The sequence below is a fragment of the Oncorhynchus gorbuscha genome, linkage group LG01, assembly GCF_021184085.1.
Source record: "Oncorhynchus gorbuscha isolate QuinsamMale2020 ecotype Even-year linkage group LG01, OgorEven_v1.0, whole genome shotgun sequence".
NCBI classification, from domain to species: domain Eukaryota; kingdom Metazoa; phylum Chordata; class Actinopteri; order Salmoniformes; family Salmonidae; genus Oncorhynchus; species Oncorhynchus gorbuscha.
In genome coordinates this window covers 46,422,278-46,440,507 of record NC_060173.1, presented here as the reverse complement: position 1 = coordinate 46,440,507, position 18,230 = coordinate 46,422,278, and the positions used below count along the sequence as shown (strand labels likewise).

At 42.9% G+C, this 18,230-nt stretch overlaps 1 protein-coding gene across 2 annotated transcripts in view; it reads left to right on the top strand.

Moving 5' to 3' along the window:
* Positions 1-17,982, top strand: part of LOC124038519 (fibulin-1-like) — a 50,946-nt gene extending 32,964 nt beyond the window's left edge. For both annotated transcript variants that reach the window (XM_046354522.1, XM_046354512.1), the window contains exon 17: positions 17,143-17,982. In XM_046354522.1, coding sequence (XP_046210478.1) covers positions 17,143-17,282 — 140 coding nt within the window. In that variant the 3' untranslated portion in view covers positions 17,283-17,982. The remainder of the gene's footprint in view (positions 1-17,142) is intronic.
* Positions 17,983-18,230: the final 248 nt, after the last annotated feature.

The window sequence follows — 18,230 nt, the reverse complement described above, 5'->3', positions numbered from 1 at the left end:
CTCCATGTGAGAGCAGAGTGGGGAGGAGAAGAAAGAGAAGCCTTGGATATTGAAAAGCATGAAATTCTCCGTCATAAGGATGCTCCTGTGACATAAGTACATCTGACACGCACTTCTAATAACATTTGCACTCTGGTGGCATTTGGGAGCTGTCAGCGTCTTCTGTGGCCCTTTATGTCTCCCTCTAGAGAGCTGTCCTTTGGGTTGTCCTCGGAGACCAATGAAGGACGGCTTTCTCTTCTTTACCAAACACCAAACATTTGGCGACAGTTTGTCCCACACTTGTGGGAAAGCACCATTTAATGAACTTATTGACCGCCATGTTTTTTTCACTCCTCTTAAGCAACAAAGCCCTTCTTCTCCCTGACAGATTATTGTGGCTACGATGTACAGAGATGGCCTTATACTCTTGCACATCAAGCAGTCTGGATGTGCATAATATCTTTCCATGTGCGTGTGTACATGCCTATGACTAATATCAGTCCTTATACAGGCCTTGAGACAGTCATGGACACTAGCGGCAATCGAGGCTCAGATCTCAGATCTGTTCATGTAAAACAGAGAGGAGAGGAGCCCTAATGGGTGTGACTGCATGTGGAGCCTCTGTAGTTTAGGAGCCCATCCCTCTACTGTGGCCTCCACTGGTCTGGTGAAGATCCAGCGCTGCTCACGGTCTCTGGGGGCGATGAACCGAAGCCTGGCCCCAAGAGGACGGGGGTGTACCGGTGACACGTAGTTTGGCCCTCTTGGATGTCTTGGCTCTGCGATGGGAGAATGGCGGGATGGGGACAGTGGGAGAGAGAGTGAGAGATGAACACTGTGCTGATGGATGAAGGCATGGCCTATCACTACATACATCTGTCTCTTCCCAGAACTGAGCAGGGAAAAAATGGAGAGAGTATGCCAAGCAGTCGTCAGCTCATAGGCTAATGGGCGCACCCAAGGTCTTACATTGCACACATACATATGTGTATAGTCACACAGACACACAGGTGCCCACACACAAGCGTACACAAACATAACTCTAACAACTACGCAATAGAGTACAGATACTATCTGTTGAGTTCAGTGGTTATCGTGTCATTGCTTTTGGGGGTATAAATGAACTATCCTTTGGTGTTTGGTACTTACTTCACCACTCCTCAGAAGTTAAACCGGGTGCATGTATGCGAGAGAATGTGTGTGACTTGCGTATGTGAGAATGAATGTGTGTGTGTGTGTGTGTGTGTATGTGCGTGCCCAATGTGTGCAGAAGTAATCTTAGGCCCTTGTGATTCATGTGGTTAAATGTATTGTTCCATTTCCCTCACTAGCCCTCAGTGTCTCGCGGAACATTAGAGTTCTTTAACTGACGACCACATGAAAGGCCTCGCTGCCCTGTTTGTGAGGAGCCACTTCTCTCCCAAACCCTGGGATGCTTATTGGATGCAGCTCTCACGTGTTAGCCTTAGTCGGCCATGTTGACGTGCTCTGCTGACAAAGGCTTCGGTCAGTGACTGTCTGCTCTGAAGTGTCCGTGTCCGTGATTAGCTATGGAGTTTGGTTTATTCTGCTCAGCGGTGGTGCTCTTCTCTGATTTGTTTGGCTACTGACTGTGGCTTAGTTCTGTAGCTAGCTGACGTGTAAACTATCCATACGAGTTGCGTATAAATTTACTTTGTGAGTGAGAGGAAAGTCCTCCTTTTGTATTCACCAATACCGCTTTTAATAGACTGACCACTTTGACCAGCGTAAACCGTTTAAGTTTGGTACACTGCTACTTTGGGAAAATGATTCTGATTTGGGGCTCTGTTTCACACAGTGACGCACAGTCTCACCCACTCTCACACTGGCTCTACAACGAGCCACACACTGCGAGAGAGCCGCACCACTCTTCTGTAGTCATCCATCAGTGTCATAGGAGAGGTTTTCCCAGCTCTGTCACGTCTGGAAGACAGCCTTGACAGCCAGCCGCATCTGTGCTAACACAACAACCCCCCCCCCCCCCCAACGCTCGAGAAAACATGATCACAACCAATAAAACACTCACCGAATCCAATGTCCTGGAGCCCAGGGCCTAGCCCTGCACCACGTACTGCCATGACCGCACAACGGGCGCTGTGTGGTCGTGGCAGTACATGGTGTCTTACGGCACTACAGGTAGAGATAAAGTAGATCCAGCTTGATGGTGTGTCATGACTGGGACAATCAGATGACGCATATTCGGAAAGACAAACGGTGAAGGAAGAGGTTTGCATTACTGAGACGATCTTGCACTATCACACGTGCACTTCTGATTTGGTCAGATTGAGGACAACGCCTGTTTGAAGGGACAGGATAGGATGATTGATTCTGGAAGCCAGCAGGTGGACTGCAGAGCTACTCCATTTAAAAACAAGGGTATTGTGGTTCTGTGGTCTGCAGCACAGGGAGCAGGTGGTGGTCCAGAATCAGGGGCTTTCCTCTGCTGCAGTTTGTTGTGATGGTAGTGATGTGTGTATATGTGTGCGTGTGTGGTGTGCTACAGATTGATGGTGGTCTCGCCAGTGGTGTTGGTGGTTCCCCCTGTTTGACTTCCTCTCCCAGGCCATGCTTTCCCAGTGGGACTAATATTGTTTTAACACCACTCCCAGTGAATGCATGGTGTGGATGGACTGAGCTCCCGTCATGCTCATGTTAGCAGGCAAAGGTAGCCATGGCTTGGCTGGGGCTGGTACTGAGGGTGGGAATGAAGATGAGAATAGGGATGGGGCTGAGCTGGAGTAGCAACATGTGATCTATATTAGAGAATGAAAGAGGGTGGGAGTAGCATCTCCAGATTCTCCACAGAAGGGTTTGAAGCTTTCCTTCTGGCCACCATGAGTGGGGAAGTGAGCCAACCATCGCAGGGTAGTTCCTCAACCTCATCCTTTGGTGATGCTAGTATCATCCGACAGTAAGTTAAAACCACCAACAATGGTCCATATAAAGCTTCCCTGGACTGACCAGAGGGCCCAGAAGCCACAGCTTGATTCCAACCATTGTAGAGAGCAGGTAGAAAAATGCTTGTGGTTCAATTCTTCCCAAACAATTTGGAATGCCTATTTTTTTTTAACGTTATTGGCAAGGAGATGGCGGGCTGTGAAGGGAACCATGGAGTAAGTAACCTGTCTGTGTCTGTGTCAATGGAGTCTTCCACAGTAGCTGGTGTAATTTGGCCGTGGTGTATCAAATATTAGCAGAGTGTTACTGTGGAAGAGTGGGGCTTGAGGCTTAAGTCTAGGAATGTGTCTGAAATGGCTCCTTATACTGTATAGTGCACTAGTGTGATTCCTCACGAAACTAGAACAAAAAAAAGACCATGATTTTCTGAATTTTCACAAAGTCCTTTGGAGGAAGGATTGTTCACATTTATTTGACATTTGTATCTTAAAGCATAATAATTGAGAACTAGTTCATTGAAGTTTGAATATTTGTGACATTTTGGCCTTACCCAGGCCTGCTTTAAAACTCCATAATGTTTCATCGGTAGGTGCACAAAGCTGTTGGTGTCATATGACACTTTAGCGCTTGCTATGTAATATGAGTATTATTTTTTATTTCAACCACACATTTCTTATGTACATTTATGGATATTGAAAAATATAAGATGAATATTGAAAATATAAAATTTCAGATTTGGCAAATTTTTCAATATAGTGTTTGAAATAAATATAATCTACATGTATATCAAAGTTCCCGAGTGGGATCTATGCTAGTTTTAAAGTTATCGCCCATTTTATACAGAGAAATTGGCATAGTAGGCAATGTAACCAATCACAGCTCTCCTTTTATTTGTATCATTGCACATCCATCATCGACCATTTTGAATCCATTTTGACATTCACTCTGTTGGTAATGGATCATAAAGTACCATAGATCCCACTGTGGAACTGTGATATTCCCATAGAGTATATAGAAAAATTGGCCAAATAAAATGTTTTCAATATTCATGTTTATATTTTTCAAAATTCATAGATGTACGATTTTTATTGAAATTGAAATACGACTCATATTACAGAACAAGCAGAAAAGCAACTACAGATGAAACGTTATGGAGTCTTAAAGGAGGCCTGGGTAAGACCAAAATATCACAAATATTCCAAAACCAATTAATTATTTCTCAATTATGCTTTAAGATACACATTTCAACAATCCTTCCTCCAAAGGACCCTTCTAAGGATACAATTCCCCCCAAAATCATGGTCTTTTTTTTGTTCTTCTAGTTTCACAAGGAATCATACTAGGCAATAGGTTGCCATTTCAGGTGCAATCTAGTTTACGTGTTGTCTTTGTGTGGTTCGTGTGGAGCTGATGACAGAACTGTGAAGGGTAGGGTGATAAGCAGAGAGTGGAAAAGGAGAGCAAGAGAAAGAGGGAGATAGAGCGAGTGAATGAGAGAGAAAGAAAGAGAGGCTGTCTTGTCAGGGGATGATCATGAATCATGACATGGCATCAGCAGGCCCCACCAGAGTGGGCCAAGCCCATGAAGAATCCCTGCCTGCTTGCCTGCCTGTCACTGAGGGGATTAGTACAGCTAATCAAAACAGTGTCTTCTCCACCCGACAACCCCACAGCACAGCCAAACACACAACGCCTTCTCTTCCCCGGGTTGGTCTACACTGATGCTAGATATTGTCACACACACATGCGCCCACAGAATGTATGTCATCTTGCATGCAATATTGCACTCTTCTGCATACGCCTGCACATACAATATGCCTACATACATCCTCACACACATACTATACCCACACACATTGAGACACCATGGATTCTTACTGTAAGTGTATAACGATAATTTGCCAGACATAGCTAACGAGGTACTTGTCTCCCTCTCCTCTGCGCTCCACTTGATTTGTATACAGTTGTTCATCATCACTCCCTACTAGTATCTCCACAGCCACGCAGCTGTTTATTTCAGCTTTATTTTGATTATTTATATTTGACTCATTTATTTCCACATTATGTCAGTGGAGGCTTCTCAGAGGAGGAAGGGGAAGACCACCATCCTCAGTGAATTTCATAAAAATTGAAATTGTAAAACAAAGTTATCATTTTTTTGATATATATACACTGCTCAAAATATAAAGGGAACACTAACACATCCTAGATCTGAATGAATGAAATATTCTTATTAAATACCTTTTTCTTTACATAGTTGAAGGTGCTGACAACAAAATCAAACAAAAATTAACAATGGAAATCAAATTTATCAACCCATGGAGGTCTGGATTTGGAGTCACACTCAAAACTAAAGTGGAGAACCACACTACAGGCTGATCCAACTTTGATGTAATGTCCTTAAAACAAGTCAAAATGAGGCTCAGTAGTGTGTGTGGCCTCCACGTGCCTGTATGACCTCCCTACAACGCCTGGGCATGCTCCTGATGAGGTGGCGGATGGTCTCCTGAGGGATCTCCTCCCAGACCTGGCCTAAACTCCTGGACAGTCTGTGGTGCAATGGAGCGAGACATGATGTCCCAGATGTGCTCAATTGGATTCAGGTCTGGGGAACGGGCGGGCCAGTCCATAGCATCAATGCCTTCCTCTTGCAGGAACTGCTGACACTCCAGCCACATGAGGTCTTGCATTGTCTTGCATTAGGAGAAACCCAGGGCCAACCGCACCAGCATATGGTCTCACAAGGTGTCTGAGGATCTCATCTCGGTATCTAATGGCAGTCAGGCTACCTCTGGCGAGCACATGGAGGGCTGTGCGGCCGCCCAAAGAAATGCCACCCCACACCATGACTCACCCACTGCCAAACCGGTCATGCTGGAGGATGTTGCAGGCAGCAGAACGTTCTCCATGGCGTCTCCAGACTCTTGTCACGTCTGTCACATGTGCTCAGTGTGAACCTGCTTTCATCTGTGAAGAGCACAGGGCGCCAGTGGCAAATTTGCCAATCTTGGTGTTCTCTGGCAAATGCCAAACGTCCTGCACGGTGTTGGGCTGTAAGCACAACCCCCACATGTGGACGCCGGGCCCTCATACCACCCTCATGGAGTCTGTTTCTGACCATTTGAGCAGACCCATGCACATTTGTGGCCTACTGGAGGTCATTTTGCAGGGCTCTGGCAGTGCTCCTCCTGCTCCTCCTTGCACAAAGGCGGAGGTAGCGGTCCTACTGCTGGTTGTTGCCCTCCTACGGCCTCCTCCACGTCTCCTGATGTACTGGCCTGTCTCCTGGTAGCGCCTCCATGTTCTGGACACTACACTGACAGACACAGCAAACCTTCTTGCCACAGCTCGCATTGATGTGCCATCCTGGATGAGCTGCACTACCTGAGCCACTTGTGTGGGTTGTAGACTACGTCTTATGCTACCACTAGAGTGAAAGCACCGCCAGCATTCAAAAGTGACCAAAACATCAGCCAGGAAGCATAGGAACTGAGAAGTGGTCTGTGGTCACCACCTGCAGAACCACTCCTTTATTGGGGGTGTATTGCTAATTGCCTATAATTTCTACCTGTTGTCCATTCAATTTGCACAACAGCATGTGAAATGTATTGGCAATCAGTGTTGCTTCCTAAGTGGACAGTTTGATTTCACAGAAGTGTGACTGACTTGGAGTTATATTGTGTTGTTTAAGTGTTCCCTTTATTTTTTTGAGCAGTGTATATAAATACTAAATATAATCACATCACCAAATAATTTATTAAAACACATTACCTTGCAAAGAAGGTCGACAGTAGCCTCAACAGAAATTGATGATAAAATTATTGTGGGGGCTGTCTTGTTCGACTTCAGTGCAGCTTTTGACATTAACGATTATAGTCTGCTGCTGGAAAAACGTATGTGTTGTGGCTTTACACCCTCTGCAATAATGTGAATAAAGAGTTACTTGTCTTACAGAACACAGAGGGTGTTCTTTAATATATAAATATAATCAAATATAATCCAGTTAGAATCAGGAATTCCCCAGGGTAGCTGTTTACGCCCCTTGCTTTTTTCAATTTTTACTAACAACATGCCACTGACTTTGAGTAAAGCCAGAGTGTCTATGTATGCGGATGACTCAACACTATACACGTCAGCTACTACAACAACTGAAATCAATGCAACACTCAAAAAAGAGCTGCAGTTAGTTTCAGAGTGGGTGGCAAGGAATAAGTTGGCCCTAAATATTTCTAAAACATAAAGTATTGTATTTGGAACAAAACACACACTAATCCCTAAACCTCAACCAAATCTTGTAATAATAAGGTGGAAATTGAGCAAGTTGAGATGACTAAACCCTAGATTGGAAACTGTCATGGTCAAAACATATTAATGCAGTAGTAGCTAAGATGGGGAGAAGTCTGTCTATAATAAAGCGATGCCCTGCCTTCTTAACAACACTATCAACCAGGCAGGTCATACAGGCCCTAGTTTTGTCGCACCTGGACTACTGTTCAGTCGTGTGGTCAGGTGCTACAAAAAAGGACTTCAGAAAATTGCAATTGGCTCAGAACAGGGCAGCACGGCTGGCCCTTGGATGCACACAGAGAGCTGATATTGTCACGTTCTGATCTTTATTTCCTTTGTTTTGTCTTTATTTAGTATGGTCAGGGCGTGAGTTTGGGTGGGCAGTCTATGTTTGTGTTTCTATGTTTTTTCTATTTCTGTGTTTGGCCTGATATGGTTCTCAATCAGAGGCAGCTGTTTATCGTTGTCCCTGATTGAGAACCATATTTAGGTAGCCTGGGTTTCACTGTTGGTTTGTGGGTGTTTGTTTCCGTGTGAGTGTTTGTCGCCACACGGTACTGTTTCGGTTTGGTTATTTCACGTTATCGTTTATTGTTTTGTATTTCATAGTGTTCAGGCTTTTCTTATTAAAATCGTCATGGGCACTTACCACGCTGCGTATTGGTCCGATCCTTGCTACACCTCTTCAGACGAAGAGGATGAAATCTGCTGTTACAGATATTATTAATATGCATGTCAATCTCTCCTGGCTGAAAGTGGAGGAGAGATTGACTTCATCACTACTCTTATCTGTGAGAGGTATTGACATGCTGAATGCACCAAGCTGTCTGTCTAAACTACTGGCACACAGCTTGGACACCCATGCATACCCCACAAGACATGCCACAAGAGGTCCCTTTACAGTCCCCAAGTCCAGAACAGACTATGGGAGGCACACAGTACTACATAGAGCCATGCTACATGGAACTCTATTCCACATCAAGTAAGTGACGCAAGCAGTAAGCCGCATTTAAAAAACAGATTTAAAAAAGCACCTTATGGAACAGCGGGGACAGTAAAGCAATACAAATATTGACACAGACACACACACACACACACACACACACACACATGGATTTAGTACTATAGTTATGTGCTAGTGGTAGAGTAGGGGCCTGAGGGCACACAGTATGTTGTGAAATCTGTGAATGTATTGTAATGTAATGTAATGCTTTGCCAGCAGCTAATGGGGATCCATAATCCATAATAAATACATATACAGACAGCACTCTGTAGGGTAGCACCATGGTGTAGCCGGAGGATAGCTAGCTACCATCCTCCTCTGGGTACATTGACTTCAATACTAAACCTAGTAGGCTCATGGTTCTCACCGCCTTCTTTAGACTTACACAACTTCCAGAGGGCACCCTCCAGACTATTAGAACTATTGCAGTATGAACAGACATGTTGTCCACCCAATAAAATGATCAGAGAATGAATCTAGTATTGAAAGCATAACCTACAGCTATCTGGCACTGCAGTGTATAAAATGTTGTGAGTAGTTGACTCAAAGAGAGAGAAAGACAATAGTTTTGAACAAATTAATATCTTCTAAAATGAAGGAGAAGCAAAAGAGGAATAGTGAGAGAGATCTCCTCATTTGTTTTCACTTCTAGTTACACTTACTTAGCTATCAAATTCAGCTAGCTAGTTTAGCCTACTCAAACACCCTGCTCAAACTGAGGGATGCTATGTTAGCTAGCTGGCTATGACATTCCAATACAACACTGGAAATTTTCCAAGTCAAGGTAAGCTTTTGGTATTGCTAATTTATTGCCACTGGGGCCCACCGGTGTAACTGCTTACTGACTGTACATTGTAATGTTACTGCATGATTGTAGTGGGTTAGTAACGCGCTAGTTCTATTAGCTATGCTGACTATGACGTTACATTAGCGAATATGGTGAGAACGATGTTGGCTGTGTGTATGTGTTTATGTGTGATCGCAAATTCTGTTGAAAAACATTTCTTAAACGGAAGCAAATGGAACAAAACGGGGATTCACATACCTTAATTTGTCCAATAGAAACTCTCGTTTGCAAATATTGGACTAATGATTACACCCTATATCAGCTAGATGCAGGCAAGTGTGTGCTAGGCGGTATTGAATGTCACATATTTGTCTCTCGACCTATCTGCACATACGTTGTAAACTTTCATTCATAGGCTACCTCAGGATGGGTATAGGGAACATTTGAATATTATGTAGTAGCCTAAACCTATCGCTGTTACATTGAACTAGGTGAATGGAATATGAATGAGAGTCATCCAGTATGCTGTTATAGAAATAAGGCCAGTCTCATGAAAAAAAATAGTCCTCCCTCATCTTAAATGGCACCGACCGCCACTGCTTTATGTATATATTTTTGGCCAATACAGATAATGTAATGAAAGGTATCCAGGGATACTGACATACTGTATCCGTTCATCAAATATGGATCCAAAAGACATTCAGGAAATGCGCATGTTGATAAATCAATGTTTCCAGGAAGTCCACCAAATCCAGCATCAACTTCTGTTGTAGGTTTGAATGTCATGTTTCTAGATATAGAGTGCTTTTGTCTAATTTGTCCTATGCTCCTCAGCGGTAGTTTAGGTTACTGTACAAGGTCACTTTTACTACGATGTGAAGGTCACAATAAAGATAATGTGACTATATGTTACTATATCATCAATGCTACTCATCCATTAAACAACCACTGAACATAGAAAGTCCAAGAAAAGCAGCAATCTTTTCCTTCCAGCTACTGTAGCTACTTTTTTCAATGATGTCACAAGCAGTGGAGCATGATTGCATGCGTCCAACGGTTCATTTGATCTGTAACTGTGACTCATTGCTAAATGACCTTGAAATACCAAACCACACGAGCTGGCCTTTCAGACTGGGGGTGTTCAGTGCTCGCGTCTCCTTTGGAGTGGTCAAGGGACTGTTTAGACAGCCTGGCTGGACTGCCCAACCATCGGTCAGTTGGTTGTGATCAGGAGCTATACCAAACACACAAGAAAGGCCAGTCAGGCCCGTGCCCTATGGTCCGGTCCCCAAGGGGTTTCATGCTAATCCTATGCCTCTCTCCGAGCGGACTGGGCCTGGGCCGTAGCGTGCTCTGCCTGGCCTTTGTCCAATGGTTTTACAGCACGGAGTATGCATCGCACCACGGCCAGCGTGTCATTATACAATACTGTGGTAAGGCCGACGCATGCTTTTCATTTGTTTCTGGTGTTAAACCCGTTCATTTTGGATTTTGTCATACACTTCCTCGCCGAGTTGTAGAAACCAGAAAACCCCGAAATTGTACTGTTTACATGTAACCCTTTAATATTATATTCCTCGCAGCCTCCTGACATTTGCTTCACTTTGTTTTGTGGCAGTGTCTCCTCTGCTACCATGTATTTAACACATAAAATACCCCCCCCCCTCTTACTACGCCAATGAGCAGCCATTTTGACTGCAACATTCTAACTATCTAATAAGTACATTTCCCATATCCTATCAGAAAAAGTATCCTTTGGTTGTGTTCATAAAGGTCTTGGGTAACAATCAAAGAACACCATAACATTTTTATTAGTTTATGTTACTGTAGGGGATCTCACGTGTGGAGCGCAAAATAACAGCGGTTATTCATGGAACAATGTATATTTTGAAATGTATTTAGCAAGGGTAAGTGTTTTGGAAATCTCAGAATCTGCTCTATCTGATACTATATAGAACTCAGAGGAGGCTGGTGGGAGGGGCTATATGAGAACGGGTTCATTGTAATGGCTGGAATGGAATTAATGGAATGTATCAAACACATCAAACATGGAAACCACGTTTGACTCTGTTCCATTGGTTCCATTCCAGCTATAACAATGAGCCTGTCATCCTATAGCTCCTCCCACCAGGCTCCTCTGATAGAGATCAAAACGTCTTACCTGCATGTGACTCTATAGGATGATTAGAAAAAGTCACTTTTTGGCAATCCAGGGAAAGAAATGACATGTCCTCCTAAAACTTGTTATAACACAAATTCCGTTCGTGATATCCAGTGGCGACCAGTCATTCATGGCAGAGCACCACCTGTTTTCAGCCCCACATTTTTAGCTTAAAAAAATCAGGGTTGCCTGTTTTGCATGTTATTTTGTTATTAATATTTGTTTGCAAACAATGTAATTTCAAAATAATAATAATTATTGAGTTAATAATTGTTATCTTTTTTGCTTTCTTGAGTAAGGCCGCTCCAAAATGCAGGTGTTTCAGACTACCTCAGCGCTTTCTCTGGTGCTGGGGCAGCCAATTGGAAAATATGGAGGGTAGGGGTTTGTAATGTTCTCTAGTTGCACCGTGATCGACTCAGTGTTCTGTCACTCGTGGGGACACTACGTCACCGCCAAATCTAAGGGTAGAGCTCTGAAAATTCAATCCTCTTGGGTGCTGCCATAGAGATACATTAGAAGTGCCCATCCAAGAAGGCTCAAGGTCATTGGCCACAGATAAAATTACGTTACATCACGTTATATCTACAGCAGCTTTGATTGGACTGAATCTTAGCTAGCAGTCATCATCAAGTCGACAATCTACTGGAAAATCTTCTTTAATCCTTGTCATATGAAGAGAAATAATGAAAATAAATTATAGATGGAACGTATCAGTGCTCAAGAGCTACGACCTGAAGATCACTGACGTCATCATGATTCAACCTTGTTTTTCCGAGTTCTCAGTGGTCTTGATAGCACCATAAATGCAGAGAATGCCAGACTTTGATTACAAAGTTTAATGACAAAATCTGTCCACGAAGGACTGCCGCGCCACCTTCCAATTCAAGTGAGCACATCACAACAGGGTGAGTCCAAAAATGTATTGTATGCTGCTGCATAGATGATGTAATATGCCAGGGAGATATGTATACTGTAGCTGAGAAAGTAATACTAAGTGTATGTTGTGTAGTAAGCTGTTAGTAGCTCATGTGCTTCACCCTAATAATTTGGTATATTTTCCCCTCTTAATTTCACCTACTGTTCTGACTTGGTGGTGTAGCCTATAACCTATTTTTAGAGAAAAGTAATAATTGAATATTGTATGAGCTTTCATTGTTAATGTGTTGTTTAGTGTTGTGTGGTGTAGTAGCTTTAGTTTGCCCTACCAAGATTTACATGCTAAAATCACCAATGGTGATATCTAAATTCTAACAACATATGTGGGTAGCCTAGTGGTTAGAGTGTTGGACTAGTAACCGAAAGGTTGCAAGTTTGAATCCCCGAGCTGACAAGGTACAAATCTGTCATTCTGCCCCTGAACAGGCAGTTAACCCACTGTTCCTAGGCTGTCATTGAAAATAAGAATTTGTTCTTAACTGACTTGCCTAGTGAAATAAAGGTTCAAATATATATATATATATATATATATATATATATATATATATATATATATATATATACTTATTTATGAAAATTCAAGGAAGGAGGGCAGCATGACTTTAAAAAATGTAAGAGATATTTCAATTATAAATTCATATGCAGTCAAAATGACTGCCTCTGCGCCTCTAGTGTTAACGCTTTTTTCTACTTACAGGCTATGTTATGGTGTGCCGGAATGTTCTGGGGAACAGGGGGTTTGTGCAGCTGTGTGTTTGATGGAGGTTGGAACATGGTGGGGTCACCTCTGCACCCTGCGGCAGATATACTACCTCAACGCACTCCCAGGGATAGCAGAGCAGAGCACTTTCAGACGTACTGTAGGCGTACAATCATATCCTGGAATGTACTAAATACACAAAGTAGAGGAGAGATGATATCAGTGAGAGATCTGCTCTTTTTGATTGTTTATGTGTAATGGCCTACACCTCAGGTACTGACGATATGATTGCATCAAAGTAAAACCTGGTAGCTTTGAGGTTTTCACCTCACCACAGCTCGTGACCGAGTGAAATGTTTGCAATGATTATGTGGTTGTGGTGGTTTGGTTTCACCTCAGATTCATAGCTAGTATGTTGAGCTCCAGCTGTCACTGTAGATGCCTTGTCTTCGTGGAGGATACAGTACTCTGTGTGCTGTGGATGTGAAACATGCTGAAGCATTAGAGCCCTTATAAGGCTTCATACGAGACTCTTCAGGTGTAACATCTGGCTGGTCTAACTACGCAATTAAAACTTGGGATGATTAAGAGGAACACGCACTGCATGCACTACATCACTCGGCCACTTGCTGAGCTATGTTGAGCCAATCAAGGGACTCAGCTGCCGCACCTCACTGATCAGTGACGACATGTAAAGCTGCTGACAGTAGAACTGAGCACCGCACCTGAGAAAGCCATGAGACGCCTACAGGCGTAACAGAGTTGTGCAATGCCATTTAGATATTGAGGAGTTTTGACTGTGGATGCTCAGGGCAACATTTGGTTGAATCCTACATTGTCTAGTGTATTTTTTTTTTACATCATGTAAATATAAAATAATGTAACATTTTGCTTGTTTGTCCCTCCGATTTTCATTTGTCCTTGAGATATTTTGTTTGCGCCAGCAGCAAACTTGGCCCCAGCTGACCCCTGTAATAAAAAACATTTCGAGCCTCCATTGGATTCGGGTCACATTTATGATCTGAAACCATTGCTCTACTCCCAATAAAACAGGGCTATTGTGAAAGTGAAACCCATGCCGTATTGTGGTGCGCCATACTGTATTCATAATGAATGATATGTTTCATTGTGCTCGTCTTGATTGGGTCTTCCAGTTCATCCAATATTAAACCCTGTGAACTGACTAACTTCGAAGTTACATGGGCAAATTTGAACTTCGTGAACTCTGTTTCTTCTCATGCATTGCACACAGTGCACATGTTGCATTGGCAGTATATCTTGTTGTACGTCAACGACTCACATGCAGTGGATCAATTCCCAAACTCAGTCAACTTTGTCTACATGATCTCTCCGCATTGAGTGAATATTTGGCACTTGTATAACTGAACAGCATGCCACCTCCATTTGCTCGTGATGATAATTGTTTCATATACGCAAAGCCCCAATCTGTTTTTCCATGTCCTTTATTTTTCTGAACATTAGTGCTGCAGCGCTGTCGTTGAGTTCACACAGAGGTTCCTTCTCTCTGATGAAGCTGACGGTTTGGAAAACAATAAAAACCCCGTCCCGCTCCCCTCAATCTCTCAGCCCTGTGTCACTACGCAACAGAGTCCCAAAACACCAAAACAAGGGGGCAACCCTGGTAAGAAGGGCCCTATTCCACACTCTTCAGGCGCTTATCGCTGGAATCTTCTGGAATCTTCTGTGTGGCCGCAGGGATCCAGACTGACTGGGAGAAGGGAGAGGGGACGAGAGGGTAGGCTCAGTAAGACTGACTCTGGTTGAGCGTCTCTTGCTGCCGCCTAAAGATGGATCCCTGAAGGAATGTCTGCCTGCCTTCATGGCTGTATCGCGTGACAGACCAGTCCGCTTCCCGTCGTCCAACACATGGGACTCATTTACCCTCGCGGGCCTCAATGATGGTGCCACAAACATCAGGCAGGCGCCGTTAGGAAGAGGAGAAGATGAGACAGGGAGAAGGCAAGAGAGGAGAAGAGAAAATAATGTTAGCGTTTTAGAGAGGGTCTAAATTCTAACCCCACACCGTGCCAGTGTCCACCCCAGAGGACATTTGCAGCAACCAGCTCACCCTTGATCTTCATCGTTTGCCCTATGGTGAGAATGAGGGCAATTCCACAGAAACAGGATGATGCTGAGACTCCGATTTTTCACTTTAAAAGTATGCCAAACAAAAACCATTGATTGCAAAGTTAAACAAACCATGCAACTCTATGCACAAGGAATACTTTTTATTTCCAGTTTCCAAAATCACATTTAGTCGAAGAACAGTGCAGATGTAAAGTTTGGTAACAGATGGACGGTAAAATCTCCCAGTTTTTTATATGACTATGTTTTACAAAAACTCTTAAATATCTGCAGAAAAGGGGGGTGCCAGCTATGATATAACACCTTAAATTTGAAGAAAAAAAAAACATTTTTTGGTTATTGAACTATAATACAGATGTAGGTTCTTCATTTGAGCCAGTTTGCTACAGCAGGAAAATAATCCTGCAGCAACAGGAAATGGGAATTATGTGGATTATAATTAATGGGCAAATCAAGTCTGAAATGTCAATGTAGAAATTACAAATGTTAGAAACATTTTTAAACCTCAAATACACTACAAGTTTGCATTTCCTTCTGTGCAGGAAAATTCTCAGCAACGAAAGAGTGCTCAAATTAAGATCCTAATTCTGTAAGTGAAGTGGATTAACACCCATTAACAGACTGATGGTAACAGAATGAAATCATGGGTCTTTGATCTGTACTATACAGAAATGCATAATTATGAATGTCCTTCTCTTCATGGTAGAAAAATGTTTACATCTTCCTTTACATGTTTGGGTATTATAATACACACGGGCTATTATTTGAATGAGCCCCACCTCCAAACAAGACCACATTTGGTTAGTCCAGACCGGTCATAACAGAATGCCAGTGGAAGGGAGGACAGTAGTAGGTGACCCAACTGTGGTTTGTTACTACAATGAATTCCCACTGTAGCCAATTCAGTCATTATGAAACTGATTTTGTAATGACAAGACAATAGGCAATATTTAGTCAACGTATTCCAAATAATTTCTGCAAAACTAAATATAAAATGTTGATTTTAGTTGGTAGGGGTCTTTACTCCAAAATTATTGTGTTTTGATCTATTTCAAATACCTTTTATGACTTTTTCGGTTTTCTAAGAACCCTTTTCCATCTGTTTGACCAGAAGTCAAAGCCTTCGCATATTCCTAATTTTCAGGATGGAAACCGTAGAAAAATTTATAAAAGCCTTAGTTTCTCTAGCTTTCTTTTGACATCAAATTTTATGTGCTCATATGAACTTCATATGTTAGTGCTCATGGGGCTTTTAACATGGAAATACCCATGACCAAATGTCTCTCACTGGTTTATGACAATTGTGGTACAAAGGCTTTTCATGAGTCACATTGAGTGATGGCGGGACATCTTGTTGATTTGATTTAAGATAATTCATCAGGCTGTACTTTTGATAGACTTTACCGCATTGAATTCAATATATTTTTGAATTATGAGACCAATACCTACTTCATCTAATACCTGTCTCTCTGTGTGAGAAACCGTCGAGAGAGAACAAGAGAGATGGATAGATAGAAAGACAACAGTGAATGGACAGTGCAGTGATTGTGCTGCCTGGCTGCACGCTGGGCGATGGCTGTTCAAACAGGACTGAGCTGAAATGTCACCAGCCCTCCGCAGAGAAAGGGCCTGCTGACAGCCTGGATAAACACGGTCGTTCTTTCACCCTGTAATCGCATGTTCACTTAAAAAGAGCTTCCAACAAATTCCATGTGCATTCGGTCATTCTTGGGTCTCGGTCTAAAGCAGCGGTGTTGTGTTTTCCCCACGTTGTTACCGTGATAGGAGAGTGTCTCTTTTGCTTGTCCTCCAAGGGAGGTTGGAGGTTGGAGGGAGGAAGGTGGGGGACGGGTGGATGGAGGGAGGGAGGGATGAAGGAGAGAAATAAAAGCCCGATTCACATCAATAGGTTGGACATTCCTCTCATCGTATGAGGTCAGCATGTCACCAGGCTCCAGTAATAGTATTGCTGCACGTGATGAGAAGAAAACAACATCGATCCATCCCTGCTGCCACTTTTCATTCTAGAATGTCCCGAGATAGAACTAGAATGGGCCTATTACTTCCATACAGTATGTTACGAGTAGGAATGCAAAAAATGTAGAGAAATGTTTCCTATCCCCTGTAAGGTTGACTGCAAACAAAATAAAACTGTTTTAATTAAGCTAACTTGATGGTCAGTCATAACACCCCCCCCCTCCTTACCCAGTACGTTTGGTACCCTTCACTCTCTGACTATCCCTCTGTGTCTCCCTTAGGTGTCGTCCGACAGGTGAAGCCCCTGATTGGCTCGCTAAACATGGTGTTGAAGCTGGCTATGAACTATGTCACCTCTGGGGTGGTGTCTCATCGGAACATCGTCAATGTCCACATCTTCGTTTCCGAGTTCTGGTTCTGAGTTTAGGACATGCCACCACCACCACCACCACACATAGCCACACAGTTCTACCACAGTACTACCAGCACCGTCACATAATAGCCACAAAGTACTACCAATTACACGTTACTACCACACAGTACTACCACCGTACTATAACTTACCGTCCTAACATGAAGAGAAATTCGAATTCTGAGTGCATGGAGGAGAAAAGGAAGATTATTTAGGTGTTTAACTACAAGGATGTGCATGCACACCATTGGGAGGTATAACACAAGTAATTCCTGATAAACACAACACATTGTAACTAACTTTTGTTCATTTTCGTTCCGTTTCCATGAAGATAAACAGACCACAAGCTGCTTAATCGCTTTTTTTATTGCATAAAAATAAGGCACACTTCCCAGTCAGTGTCCATGTAATAGAAATTGATGTAACAAGCCATGAGTGGACGCATGCATCTGGCACACAGAGCTTGATGTTGAAGACTCACATACTGTATCGTGTAATGTAAGCATGCTGTCATGCTGAAAGACAATAGAATGTGATTGTGAATTGAAAGTGCATGCGTAGACATGGAGAGGTGAAACGCCATTGAAGAATTTAACAGTTGAATGTAACACTTACCCATAGGTTCATGGTGTGCATTACATTTCCTTTTCTTACTTTATAGACCTCGAAAGGTGTTATGGTACTAAATAAACCATCTTGTTTTTACTTATCAAGCCTTTTCTTTGTGTGCGGGCAAGCGAAAGCTTCAGGTTGGTTGATGAATTTAACTTGTGTTCATTTGGAGGAAAGGTGGGACAGAAGTCATTTCTGGTACAGTGATTTGAGAGTGCAGAAAAAAAAGGGTGAGTCAGGGTACATAGGCACTAGGAACCAGGAACCACAGCCCTAATTAGGTTAGTCACTGAACCAGAACGGTTCTCTCTACTCTCACTAAGTCAGCCTAGTGGACATGAGACG